Source organism: Hemiscyllium ocellatum, chromosome 5, assembly GCF_020745735.1.
Source record: "Hemiscyllium ocellatum isolate sHemOce1 chromosome 5, sHemOce1.pat.X.cur, whole genome shotgun sequence".
In the NCBI taxonomy this organism is placed as follows: domain Eukaryota; kingdom Metazoa; phylum Chordata; class Chondrichthyes; order Orectolobiformes; family Hemiscylliidae; genus Hemiscyllium; species Hemiscyllium ocellatum.
Genome location: NC_083405.1, coordinates 137,031,194 through 137,044,235, shown reverse-complemented (window position 1 = coordinate 137,044,235; position 13,042 = coordinate 137,031,194). Strand labels below are relative to the sequence as shown.

The window sequence follows — 13,042 nt, the reverse complement described above, 5'->3', positions numbered from 1 at the left end:
TGGAAGAATTTACAAATGAAAGAAACGTGTTGTTACCGGTAAATGTTACCTCAAAGAGAAGGGGAGGGGCCTATATCTGATCGTTGGCAAAGTACATTATTGTCCTCCGAGTTCTGTTTTTTTTTGTTTAAAAAAAGGGGTTTGACCTCTCAATAGTTACAAACACTTTACTGCCCTCCCCTCCCGCTGAATTTCAGCGAGTGATTTGGGAAGGGTTGAGTGTTCTCTACAGCTTGAGTTAGGAAGTTGTTCTGTGTCCAGTCTATTCGAAGATTGCAAGTAGTTTTTTTTTGTCTTCACTTCTTTCTTACAGAAAATATTTTCCATGTGCTATAACGCGTAGCATTTCCCCTTGTATTCGTGTTTCCGTGGGGTTCCTTGATGCTTGAGGGGTTTTGGGGATTATGGATGGAAGGAGGGGAAGTTTTGGGGATGGGGGCAGTGGTGGTGGGAAGGAAGGACAAGGAAGGGGTGAGGGGCAGGAGGTGGGGGTGGAGATCAGGCTTCAACCGCGTTCAGTGCCGGGAGAGCGCCTTTAAAACAGGCGGATTCGTAATGCTTGTTCAGATAGGACTTCAATGCAAAGGTCTTATTGCACCTTTTGCACTTGAAGTGTTTGAAAGCTGAGTGAGTTTGCATGTGGGCTCTGAGGTTGGAGCGGTCTGCAAAGGCTTTCCCACAGTGAGCGCAGCCGAATGGTTTCTCTCCTGTATGGGACCGCATGTGACCTTGGAGGAGCCAGGGTCTGCTGAAGGCTTTGCCACAGATTTCACACTTGTGCTTGAGGTCATGAGTGAGGAGATGCATGGCCATGGCCGGCATGGACACATAGACCTTGGCACAGGTCGGGCATTTCTTGGCCATCTTACTATCCAGGCTCCGGTGGGTCTGCTTGTGACGGCTCAAGTTGGACGAGGTGGCGTAGGTTTTACCGCACTCGTTGCATGTGTGACGCTGGATGGAGCTCCTGGTCCCTGCAATGGCCTTCCGCCTCGATCTGCCGTCTGTGATGAAGAAGGCGTCCACTGTGTAGCCTTCGCTTACCGCCGCATCGCCGTTGATGTAGCCGCTTGTAATCCCCGAGTGTGGGCTGTCTGGTGACTCCGAGTCAGGGACTCCGTACTCACCATGAACCGCTGCATAGATAGGTTCGGGCGAAGACAATTTAATCGCGTTCTGGGGCTCTCCCTCGTAAACGGAAGGCGTGATGTAGTCACCGATGTACCCTGACAATTAGGGGGAAAAAACAGAGAAAGAGATGGAGATCTTTGTTCATTTCATTCATTAAGGACGAGAGGTCACAGCAGGAATCGTTGTGTCCTTAAATACAACCTCCTTTTTTTAAAAAAATGCAGTTTCCGCTATTTATATACCGCAGCAAGCAAACTGCAGCTTGCAATTTATTTTTAGTAACATTACAACTGGGGAACAAAAGCTAGGACCCATGCGCTATAAATGTAACCCGCCTCGGCAAATGACTTCACAGCATACGAGCCAATAACATGCACATTGCATTTAGCTCCGAGTTGCAGTTTCTGTGTGTACAAATAAAAATATTAATAAAAGAATTGCATTCTATTCGTCCTGAGCGCACACGCACACACAATAACAGTCATCTCGACGCTTGCCGCGGGAGACTGGGCTGCAGAGGGCCGCATTCCAGTGAATGAAACTCGACCTCAAGAGTGATCAACAAGCTGTTCGGTCTCACTGCCTTTGTCACACCGTCAGATGTGAAATCCAGCTCCAACCCAAGACTGGGTCAGCGGGATTAGACGGCGCGGTGCCCCGGCATTACAAGCCCGGCCAATAAAGTCACATTGTGTCCACAAACAAACATTGCAACGCCAAGGGGACAACACGGCCCGTGGCTCTGCGTGTCGCGTCTGCAGCACCGGAGAAAGCTAGCCTGAGCATCGCAGAAATGGGAAATATAGTGTGAAATAAAATCAAAACATGCACACAAACACACGCACACAAAGCCTTTGTTAGCATCAATACGCTAGAGCCAGAATCAAAGCAGAGGGACAAATGTAAGTCAGGGTTTCGAATCGATTTTTGTTTGAATTTCATTTGTCTGAACATGCAACAAGCATGATTGTATTGTTATTAATAATATATCAGGCAAAGATTGGTCCTTGACAGTTGGAGCCAGGAACGAGGAACCAGTGAACCATTGCCTGCGTTCATAGCAGTACTGCAGTCTTTTTCCAACTTTCTCTCTCTCTGCCTCTAGGTGCAGCCAGTTGCTACACGCGAGGTTGTTCCCCCTTTACATTCACAAGATGAACACAGCACCATCTCTCTCTTCTTTAAGACTCCCATCGTTTACCAAAACAAAAAGCAGAGGTTTCACAGAAGTATACACTGACATTAGCTATACATTCCCTTTATTGAGAGAGCGGGGGAGGCCGCATCAAGAAACAATGCAATCAATGAAAATACCATTCTTGGATAAATACCTCAAAATATTACACGCAATGCGTAAAATGCTTACAGAGGCTTATTTTTGCACACATCCCTGATGCAGTTATTCCAACGAGATTTTTTTTTCCGCGTACGTTTGGTGTTAATCTTTGCAAATGCGGCGTGGAGAATACAGAGGCTGAGGAATGATTGTGCACAGCGCAGCAACAGGATCAAAGGACGGGAAGCCTTTACCTTTCTCGTGGAGCCGAGCAGTTAGTCTTCCAACGTTATCGGTGGCACGTCTGCCATAAGCGTTTTCGTAGTCTGAGGTCGGAGATGGGATGCTGGTTGTAGGAGATGGAAAATCATCAAGCTTGACTTTCTTAACTAGGAAGGAGCGCGGCATGTTTTTCTTTTCTTCTTCTGCAGATCTGTGTGGGGCAGAGAGCAGGACGTACTTTCAACAGTTCCCAGCGATTCCCCCGTTGGTTTGAGGGCGGAGAGAGAGAGAAGGAAGAGTCCCGGGGTGTAGTTTCAGAACTGGATAGCTCCCACCAGCTCCTGTGCTGGGGTGGAGAGCCGCGGGTTTGGTTTCAGCACTCTGGACAGCTCCCAGCGCCTCCCTATCCCTGGAGCAGCCCCCGGGTTGCAGCTTCAGCACTCTGGACAGCTCCCCAGCGTGTCCCTATCCCTGGAGCAGCCCCCGGGTTGCAGCTTCAGCACTCTGGACAGATCTCCGCGGCTCTCCTGCTCGGCTCCTTCCTGAAGCTGGCTGAGGGATGAGAATGAATTCTACAGGCTGTGAGGTCAGCAGCTGGAGGTTTTATATACAGTCGCGATCAGGTGGTAAATGAAAATGCCTAATTCAGCCCATCAAAAATTCTCTGGGGATCCACATTACGCCAGACGAATTCAATTTTTCGTTTGCTGCCGCCGCTCTCTTCATTTTTTCCCCCCATACTTTTTTCTTCCACCCCCCAAGACTGCCTCGGAGTTCATAATATGAGTTGAATCATGGAGATCAAAATGGTTTGGTTCGCTAGAGTGTGTTGATCTAATTCTGGATTAGACCTTCCCCGTCCCAAAGGGTTTGAATGTCAGTCGTTGGTCCTGTCACATCAATTAGGAGCTTGCAATCTCACGCCACAAAATTGAGCCACAGCCTAGACTGGTAATTGGGTGCAGCAGTGGGTGAGTGCTAAACTGTCAGGGATGCTGTCTATTAGACTAGAGGCTAAACTGAAACTTCCCTTTGCCTGCCCGCTTCAATATGAAAGATCCCATGGAACTAGATCAAAATCGCAAACTCCTCTGTTTCTGTGAAATGAATTCACAGAAATGTTAAGGCTATATAAGATTAAAAGAAATAGGAACAGGGTAGGCCTGTTCCTGGTGTCTCCTTTGCCCCTTCAGTAGGATTATTGCTGATCCAACATTCCTCCTATCCACTTTCCCGCTCTTTCCCCATAATCATTGTTTCCCCAAGTGATCAAGGATCGATGCATCTCCACCTTAAATATACTCAAGAACTCCGCTTCCATAGCTCTTAGTGGCAAGGAAATCCAAATACTCACTCCCTCTGATCCCAGACACTCCATGAGGTGAGACGTCATCTCAGCATTTATCCTGTAAAGCCTCTCAAGAATCCAATATGATTCAATGAAAAAACCTCTCATTCTTCTAAACTCCCCTGAACAGGGTCCCAGCCTGTTTGATCTTTCTTCATAAGACAATCTTTCCATATCAGGAATCATCCTAGTGAACCTTCTCTGAACTTGTGTTGTAGCTTTCTGCAGTCTTTCTCCATTTAAACAATATTCTGTTCTTTTGCTCCCCCCTTCAAAAATGGACAAGCTTCACATTTCTCCACATTATACTCCATTTGCCCACTTTTTGCCCATTTACTTGACCTCCCAACATTTCTCTCTATACACTTAATGGTAAGGTCCTAGGGAGTGTTGCTGAACAAAGAGACCTTGGAGTGCAGGTTCATAGCTCCTTGAAAGTGGAGTTGCAGGTAGATAGGATAGTGAAGAAGGCGTTTGGTATGCTTTCCTTTATTGGTCAGAGTATTGAGTACAGGAGTTGGGAGGTCATGTTGTGGCTGTACAGGACATTGGTTAGGCCACTGTTGGAATATTGTGTGCAATTCTGGTCTCCTTCCTATCGGAAAGATGTTGTGAAACTTGAAAAGGTTCAGAAAAGATTTACAAGGATGTTGCCAGGGTTGGAGGGTTTGAGCTATAAGGAGAGGCTGAACAGGCTGGGGCTGTTTTCCCTGGAGTGTCGGAGGCTGAGGGGTGACCTTACAGAGGTTTACAAAATTATGAGGCCTAAATAGGCAAAGTCTTTTCCCTGGGGTGGGGGAGTCAGAACTAGAAGGCATAGGTTTAGGGTGAGAGGGGAAAGATATAAAAGAGACCTAAGGGGCAACATTTTCACACAGAGGGTGGTACGTGTATGGAATGAGCTGCCAGAGGAAGTGGTGGAGGCTGGTACAATTGCAACATTTAAGAGGTATTTGGATGGGTATATGAATAGGAAGGGTTTGGAGGGATATGGGCTGGGTGCTGGCAGGTGGGACTAGATTGGGTTGGAATATCTGGTCGGCATGGACGGGTTGGACCGAAGGGTCTGTTTCCGTGCTGTATGTCTCTATGACTCTATGTTTGTATCCCACTCACAATCTGCCTTTCCACCTTTTTTTTTGTATCATCTGCAAACTTGGCTAAAGTAATTTTACTTCCTTCCTCTAAGACATTGATATATAACGCAAACAGTTGAGGTCCCAGCAATGATTCCCGTGGAACCCCAATGGTTATGTCTCATCAACCTGAAAAAAAACTTTATCCCCCATCTGTTTCCTGTCTGTGAACCAATTCTGTATCCATGCCAATAAACTGCCTCCAACCATGGGCTCTTATCTTATGGCTTAACCTTTGGTGATGCACCTTGTCAAATTCATACCTGAAGTCTAAATACCATAAATCAATTGGTTCCCCTCTATTCACTGTGGTTGAGGGTTCCTCAAAGAAATTGAACAAATGAGTCAGACATGATTTCCCTTTCATGAAGCCATGATGATTCTTCATTCGATTATGATTTTCCGAATGTTCTGCAAATACTCTCTTAATGATCCCAATACCTTTCCAGTGATAGCTATTAGGCTAATCAGTCTATAGTCACCCACTGTCTGCCTCCCTCCCTTTTTTGAATTGGGGTGTCACATTAGGAATTTTCCAATCCTGTGATACATCTTCAGAATTGAAGGATTTTAACAAATTTACAGTCAACGCATCCACTGTCTCTGTAGCTGTCTCTTTTTAGGATTTAGGATGCAAGTCGACAGGATTAGTGGACCTATCTGCCTTTCACCCCAGTTGTTGGTCTAAAACAGTAATGATGATGGTACCAATCTCTCCTCTGTATTCTTTTAAAATAATGAAATATTTGAAATATCTTTCACTGTAAAGACTGATGCACAATATTTGTTAAACTCCTCTGCCATTTCCTTGCTTCCCAAAACTGTCTCCCCAGTTTCATTTTCTAAGCGGCCTATGTTCACTTTGAACTCTCTCTTTTTTAAAAATGTATTTAAAGAAGCCATTCTTGTCAGTTTTTATACTCCTCACTAGTTTGCCTTTGTGATTCGTTTTCTCTGACTTTATTATCTTTTTAGTCCTTTCGTTCTAGTGTAAAAGAAGGCCATTAGGCCACTGTGCCTCTATTGAATCTGAGCAAATTAAAAACCGAAAGAACTGAGGACGCTCTAAATCAGAAACAGAAACAGAAGTTGCTGGAAAAGCTCAGCAGGTCTGGCAGCACCCATGGAGAGAAATCAGAGTTAATGTTTGGGTCCAGTGACCTTTCCTCAGAACTGGCTCTGAGCATTTTAACTTTTCCTCGTAACCATGTAATTGTTTCTATTTAAATAATTATCTAATACTCCCTTGGAAATCTCAATTAATTACCTCCATATCAGTTCTGTCCAGATGCCTCATGGTTTTGAAAACTTCTATCAAATCTTAGCCTTCTCATCTCCAGGGAAAACTGTCTTAAGACCATAAGACATAGGAGCAGAAATGAGGCCATTCAGCCCATTGAGTCTGCTCATTCAATCATGGCTGATAAGTTTCTCAAACCCATTCTCCTGCTTTCTCCACATAACCCTTGATCTCCTTGGTAACCAAGATCTATCTATCTCCGCCTTAAATATTCTCAGTGACTCGGCTTCCACAGCCTTCTGTGGCAATGAATTCCATAGATTCCCCACTGAAAATGTGTTGCTGGAAAAGCGCAGCAGGTCAGGCAGCATCCAAGGAGCAGGAGAATCGACGTTTCGGGCATGAGCCCTTCTTCAGGAATCACCACTCCCCACTCTCTAGCCGAAGAAATTTCTCCTTATCTCTGTTCTAAAAGGTCTTTCCTTTACTCTAAGTCTTGACATCTCCAATCTAACTTCATAACTGAACTCTCTCAAACATCCAATCTAAAACTTTTTAAAAGAGCTTTTTCTACCTGTCCTGCCAGCTTTAACGACATATCAGCGTATACGTCAAGCTTCTCTCTTCCTGCACACTCATTTAGGATAGAAACCTTATTTCTCCATGTTCTTTGCACTGATGTGTATCAATTCATGGTTCTCCTTTTGATGCTCCACGCTGTTGTCCTTCTCATAACTTACAAATCTAAATTTTGTGTTAGCGTTAAAATTCAAAATATACACTGAGATCTCGATGATATAAAAAAAGGCAAGGATTCGAATCCAGATCCCTGTGACATTCTACAAACTTGCATCCAGTCCAAAAAATGCCTATTAACCATTGTGGAGAAAGTGAGGTCTGCAGATGCTGGAGATCAGAGCTGAAAATGTGTTGCTGGAAAAGTGCAGCAGGTCAGGCAGCATCCAAGGAGCAGGAGAATCGACGTTTCGGGCATTCCTGAAGAAGGGCTTATGCCCGAAACGTCGAATCTCCTGCTCCTTGGATGCTGCCTGACCTGCTGCACTTTTCCAACAACACATTTTCAGCTATTAACCATTGTGTCCAGTGTGTCCATGTTGTTACTGTCCCTTTTAGTGCATGACCAATATGTTTCCTCATGCATATGTTATGTGGGATCATATTGAATATCTTTTGGATGTCCAGCTACACCACATCAACAGCCTTCCTCTCTTGCAGCACTCTGTTACCTCTTCAAAAATCTTCAGCTGCAGGTTCGATTCCAGCCTCAGGCAACTGTCTGTGTGGAGTTTGCACATTCTCCCCGGGTCTGCGTGGGTTTCCTCCGGGTGCTCCGGTTTCCTCCCACAATCCAAAGATGTGCGGGGCAGGTGAATTGCCCATAGTGTTAGGTGCATTAGTCAGAGGGAAATGGGTCTGGGTGGGTTACTCTTTGGAAGGTCGGTGTGGACTGGTTGGGCCGAAGGGCCTGTTTCCACACTGTAGGGAATCTAATCTAATCTCAACAAATCCACCCTGACTCCTACAAATTAACTCACTTTTTTTATATCTGATTATTAATTCTGTTTCAAATAATTGTTTCTAGAAGCTTCACGCCACTGAAGATAAATTCTCTGGTCTGTAATCACTGGGCCTATCTTTACAAACTTCGTTGAATAAGGACATATTGCTTGCAATTCTCCAGTCCTTGGACATGACACCTGAATCCAGTGAATTTTAGTGCAAGTTTCCTGCAGTCTCCAATCTCCTCACCTTCAATATCCTTGGCTTCATTTTGTCTGGTCCCAGTAACTTGTCACTCCTGCTCAGATGCTGCCTGACCTGCTGTGCTTTCCCACTCTAATCTTGACTCTGATCTCCAGCATCTGCAGTCCTCACTTTTGCCTAGCTTTAAGTACCTCCAGCTTTTCCAATATCCTTATCAATTTTAAACCATCCTAGGGACTAAGTGTCTTCTCCACTGTCACCCGTGGCCTGGAGAGCATCTCCTTCTTCAGTGAAGACAGATGACAAAGCTTTTCACTGTGCCTCGGTACACATGACAATAAATTCAATTCAATATTCATTTCGCCACACCTCTTACCTCCATATGTAACTCCTCGTTGTGGTCACTAATTGGCCTAATTTCTCATTTTACCATCCTTTCATGGCTGATGTGCTTATAGAAATCTTGTGGATTTCTCTTTATAGTAGCAGCCAGTCTTTAATCATAATCCCTCTTTACTAAACTTAGTTGCTTTTTCTCTCATGTCCGTTATAAATATAAGTAGAGAGGGCAGGTGCAGCAATCAGTTAAGAAGTCAGGTGGTGTGTCAACCTCCATTGCAAAAAGATAAGAGTTCAGAAGTAGGGATGCTTTACTGCACTTATACACACTTATACACACTTATACACAGCCTCGGTGAGGCCACAGCTGGACTATTGTGCACTGTTTTGATCTGTCTATACAAGGGGGGATATATTTGACACACAGAGAGTGCAGCAAAGGCTCACTAGATTGATACTAAGATGACAGATCAGTCATATGAGGAGAGATGTGGAGTTTGCACGTTCTCCCCGTGTCTGCGTGGGTTTCCTCCGGGTGCTCCGGTTTCCTCCCACAGTCCAAAGGTGTGCAGGTCAGGTGAATAGGCCATGCTAAATTGCCCGTAGTGTTAGCTGCATCAGTCAGAGGGAAATGGGTCTGGCTGGGTTACTCTTCGGAGGGTCGGCGTGGACTTGTTGGGCCGAAGGGCCTGTTTCTGCACAGTAGGGAATCTAACCTAATCTTAAAAAAAAAACCTCTGCATCTGTATTCACTAGAGGTTAGAAGAACGAGAGGGAACCTGATTCAATCCTGACTGTACCAGGCAGACCAAATGCAGCGGGAGATGTTTCACCTGGTTTGGGACCAGAGGATCAAAGTGTCAGGATATGGGGTAGACAATATTAGAGGGTGTTCAACCTGTGGAACTTGCTGCCACAGGAGATTTAGTACCTTCAAGAGAAAGATAGATAAATTCTTCATTAAAGGCACCGAGGGGTATAGAGAGAAAATGGGATCAGCCATAATCATACTGAAGGGCAGGGCAGGCTTGAAGAACTGAATCGTCAACTCCCACTCCGAGTTTCTGTGTTTCTGAAGTCTCTCTGTTCAGCTTTTCACCCACGTTTCTTTACTGCCTGAAACCTGTTGCCCTGGGCCTCCTTCACTGCCGCTCCCTCACCACCCGACACCTGGAGGAAGAACGCCTCATCTTCCACCTCGGAACGCTTCAACCCCAGGGCATCAATGTGGACTTCAACAGTTTCCTCATTTCCCTTCCCCCCACCTCACCTCAGTTCCAACCTTCCAGCTCAGCACTGTCCCCATGACCTGTCCTACCTGCCAATCTCCCTTCCCACCTATCCACTCCATCCGCCCCTCTGACCTATCACCTCCATCCCCACCCCCATTCACCTTGTACTCTTTGCTACCTTCTCCCCAGCCCCACCCCTCCTCCCATTTATCTCTCCAATGTGGAGGCTCCCAGCCTCATTCCTGATGAAGGGCTTTTGCCCAAAACGTGGATTTTCCTGCTCCTCGGAAGCTGCCTGACCTGCTGTGCTTTTCCAGCAACACACTCTCGACTCTGATCTCCAGCATCTGCAGTCCTCACTTCCGCCTACCTGTTACCTATTACACTATTGAACTTTTCTTTACCGCAATCTGTTACTTGTCATCCAGGGAGTTCTGGTTTTGTTTGTTTCACCTTTACCTTTGGAGGGAATATATCCTGACCCTGTGCTTGAACCATCTCCTCTTTTAACACTGTTCAGTATTCAGCTCCTGCTTATCCTGTTAGCCTTTCCTTTCAGAAAATATGTTGCTGGAAAAGCGCAGCAGGTCAGGCAGCATCCAAGGAGCAGGAGAATCGACATTTCGGGCATGAGCCCTTCTTTGACTCATGCCCGAAACGTCGATTCTCCTGCTCCTTGGATGCTGCCTGACCTGCTGCGCTTTTCCAGCAACACATTTTCAGCTCTGATCGCCAACATCTGCAGTCCTCACTTCCTCTTCAAACCTTTCCTTGCAGTCTACCCAGTCCAACTTTGTTCTTTCCCCACTGAAGTCACTCACTGGTTGATCATTATCCCATGTCTTCGTTATGAATTCCATCTCAGCTAAACGAGGGAACCTGCACTTTTACTGTTATGGTTGCTGAGCTGAGCAGTCTTTCCATTACTAAGATGTCCCTTAGATGTGAGGTTGACTTGTTATCACTGGGGAGTCCACTGCACAATGGGCAGACTTTGCCATGTGTGGCCCAGATGGTAATGAAGGGTTGTGTAAATTAGCTGTGAGCAAGCATTCCCTCTCATCCTCAGCTTGCAATTATGTCTTACAATCTTATTCCCCACAACCACCCGGTGAAGGAGCGGTGCTCTGAAAGCTAGTGCTTCCAAATAAACCTGTTGGACTGTAACCTGGTGTTGTGTGATTTTTAACTTGGTACGTTGCTGAATGAACCTACTCCATGTGACCATCCAGGGTCACCCATCTTTGATCTCTTCCGGGGGACTCTGAAGATATGCAGAAGGCTCCCCTGGGAGTTTCCCTGAAACCAACAAACAGGACTGCCCTTAATGTCCTGCCCCCACAGAACCTATTTCTATCGACCTCTATATTTTCTCCCCTGTCCAGTCCCTCCCCACTTACATCCGCAATTCTTCTGACAGTTTGTCTCAGTTTAAGAGGGGAGGTGTTAGCCAAGTGGTATTATCGCTGCACCGTTAACCCAGAGACCCACGTAATTATCTGGGGACCCAGTTTCAATTCCCAGCCATATAAGGTCGTAGAATGTCAATTAAAAATTTAATAGTGATTATGAAACTGTTGCCCATTGTCAGGAAAAACCCATCTGGTTCACGAATGCCCTTTAGAAAAGGAAACTGCCATCTTTATCCGGTCTAGCCTACCTGTGACTCCTGATCAATGCATTGATTTTTTAACTGCCCCCTGGGATGAGCCATAAATGCTGGTCTAGCCTTGTCCATGGATGCATGGGACAAAAAAAATTGACGTTTCAGGCAAAAGCCCTTCATCAGGAATGAGGCTGGGACCCTTGGGGGTGGGGAGATGTGGCTGGGGTGGGGGGTGGGGCTAGCTCCTTCATTTTGCTGACTTTGAGGGAGAGAATGTTGTTTTTATATCACACCATTAAGCTGCCTCTCGCTGTCCTGTACTCTGTTGTTTGAGTTCCAATCCACAATAGTGGTATCATCAGCAAATTTGTCAACAGAGTTAGATCTGAATTGAGCCACACATTGTTGCGTGTACAGTATAAGGAGTATAACAAGGGGCTAAATACACAGCCTGATGAGCTCCTCCTGATGGAGACCTGCTGCAGTGTTACAGCCAACCTCAGTGCATGCTCAAAGTTAGCATCTCATTTTCTGTTTGGGCATCAACATCGAGTCCAATAACCTTCGAATATGATTCCATCCTTCTATGTTTTTTTTAACCCATACTATATCCAGTCCCACCTTTAGTACAGTCACCCAGTCTCATGTACTCCAAGGCTCAGTATCTCATTATGTGGATTGCATTCAGGATAGCTCACCCATTTTCTCCTACTATTAGCCCCGATTATGATTTATTCGCCCTCTGTTCTGGCCTGGCCTGCTACCCAAAGTCTCCTTGTTGACCTACCCCTTTCATATTTCTCTCTCTCTCGGTTCCATCTACACCGACCTGCCCGCCCCACCCCTCCCCCCCAACCCATTCCTCCTCCCCCCCCACACCAAAACAAGAAGACTTCATTTTCCCAGCTGCTAACAGTTTTGGCGAAATGTCCCTGGAGTCAAAATGTAAATCTTGCTTTCTCCCCTCAACTCTGTTGCCAGACCTGTTGCGTTTCTCCAGTAATTTCTATTTTTGTTACCAAAAATGTTCTGGGTTTGTATTCTAATCTTCTTTTCTTCTCTCCTTTTCTTCCCTGAGTTGGATTTCTTATGGGCCATAATTTATTTTGATTGGCTACATACATCCTTTGTCGTTGTTTAAAAATTCTGGGGCATTGACGGGTAAGATTTTCTCTTTGTCTAATCAGGAGCATGTACTCTCTTCTGGTGGTTAATGGAAGAATTTTCACCAAGGCTCATCTTCTACCTGAACTGGAAGATAGGTATCTAATCCAATCAATATACTAATATTAAACAATAATAGGAATATGAGTCCATTGTATTCTTCAATCATAGAGTCATTAGATTAGATTACTTACAGTGTGGAAACAGGCCCTTCGGCCCAACAAGTCCACACCGACCCGCCAAATCGCAACCCATCCATACCCCTACATTTACCCCTTACCTAACACTACGGGCAATTTAGCATGGCCAATTCCCCTGACCTGTACATCTTTGGACTGTGGGAGGAAACCGCTGCACCTGGAGGAAATCCCCGCAGACACAGGGAGAACGTGCAAACTCCACACAGTCGCCTGAGTCGGGAAATGAACCCGGGTCTCTGGCGCTGTGAGGCAGCAGTGCTAACCACTGTGCCACCGTGCCGCCCATGAGATAGAGATCATAGAGATGTACAGCACGGAAACAGACCGTTCGGTCCAACCTGTCCATGCCGACCAGATATCCCAACCCAATCTAGTCCCATCTGCCAGCACCCGGACCATATCCCTCCAAACCCTTCCTATTCA

The 13,042-nt window shown here is 45.8% G+C and overlaps 1 protein-coding gene across 1 annotated transcript; it reads right to left on the bottom strand.

Moving 5' to 3' along the window:
• Positions 1-498: 498 nt before the first annotated feature.
• Positions 499-2,815, bottom strand: LOC132816175 (transcriptional repressor scratch 1-like). The gene is made up of 2 exons (XM_060825665.1): positions 2,662-2,815; positions 499-1,226 (listed from the first exon to the last, which is right to left on the bottom strand). Exons 1-2 carry the CDS (start codon positions 2,813-2,815, stop codon positions 499-501), a joined length of 882 nt encoding a protein of 293 aa, XP_060681648.1.
• Positions 2,816-13,042: the final 10,227 nt, after the last annotated feature.

Coding starts and splice junctions, on each gene's coding strand:
- LOC132816175 (XM_060825665.1), bottom strand. CDS start 2,815: ATGCCGCGCTCCTTCCTAGTTAAGAAAGTCAAGCTTGATGATTTTCCA. Junction 1,227..2,661: donor TGCTCGGCTCCACGAGAAAG/GTAAAGGCTTCC, acceptor CCTAATTGTCAG/GGTACATCGGTGACTACATC.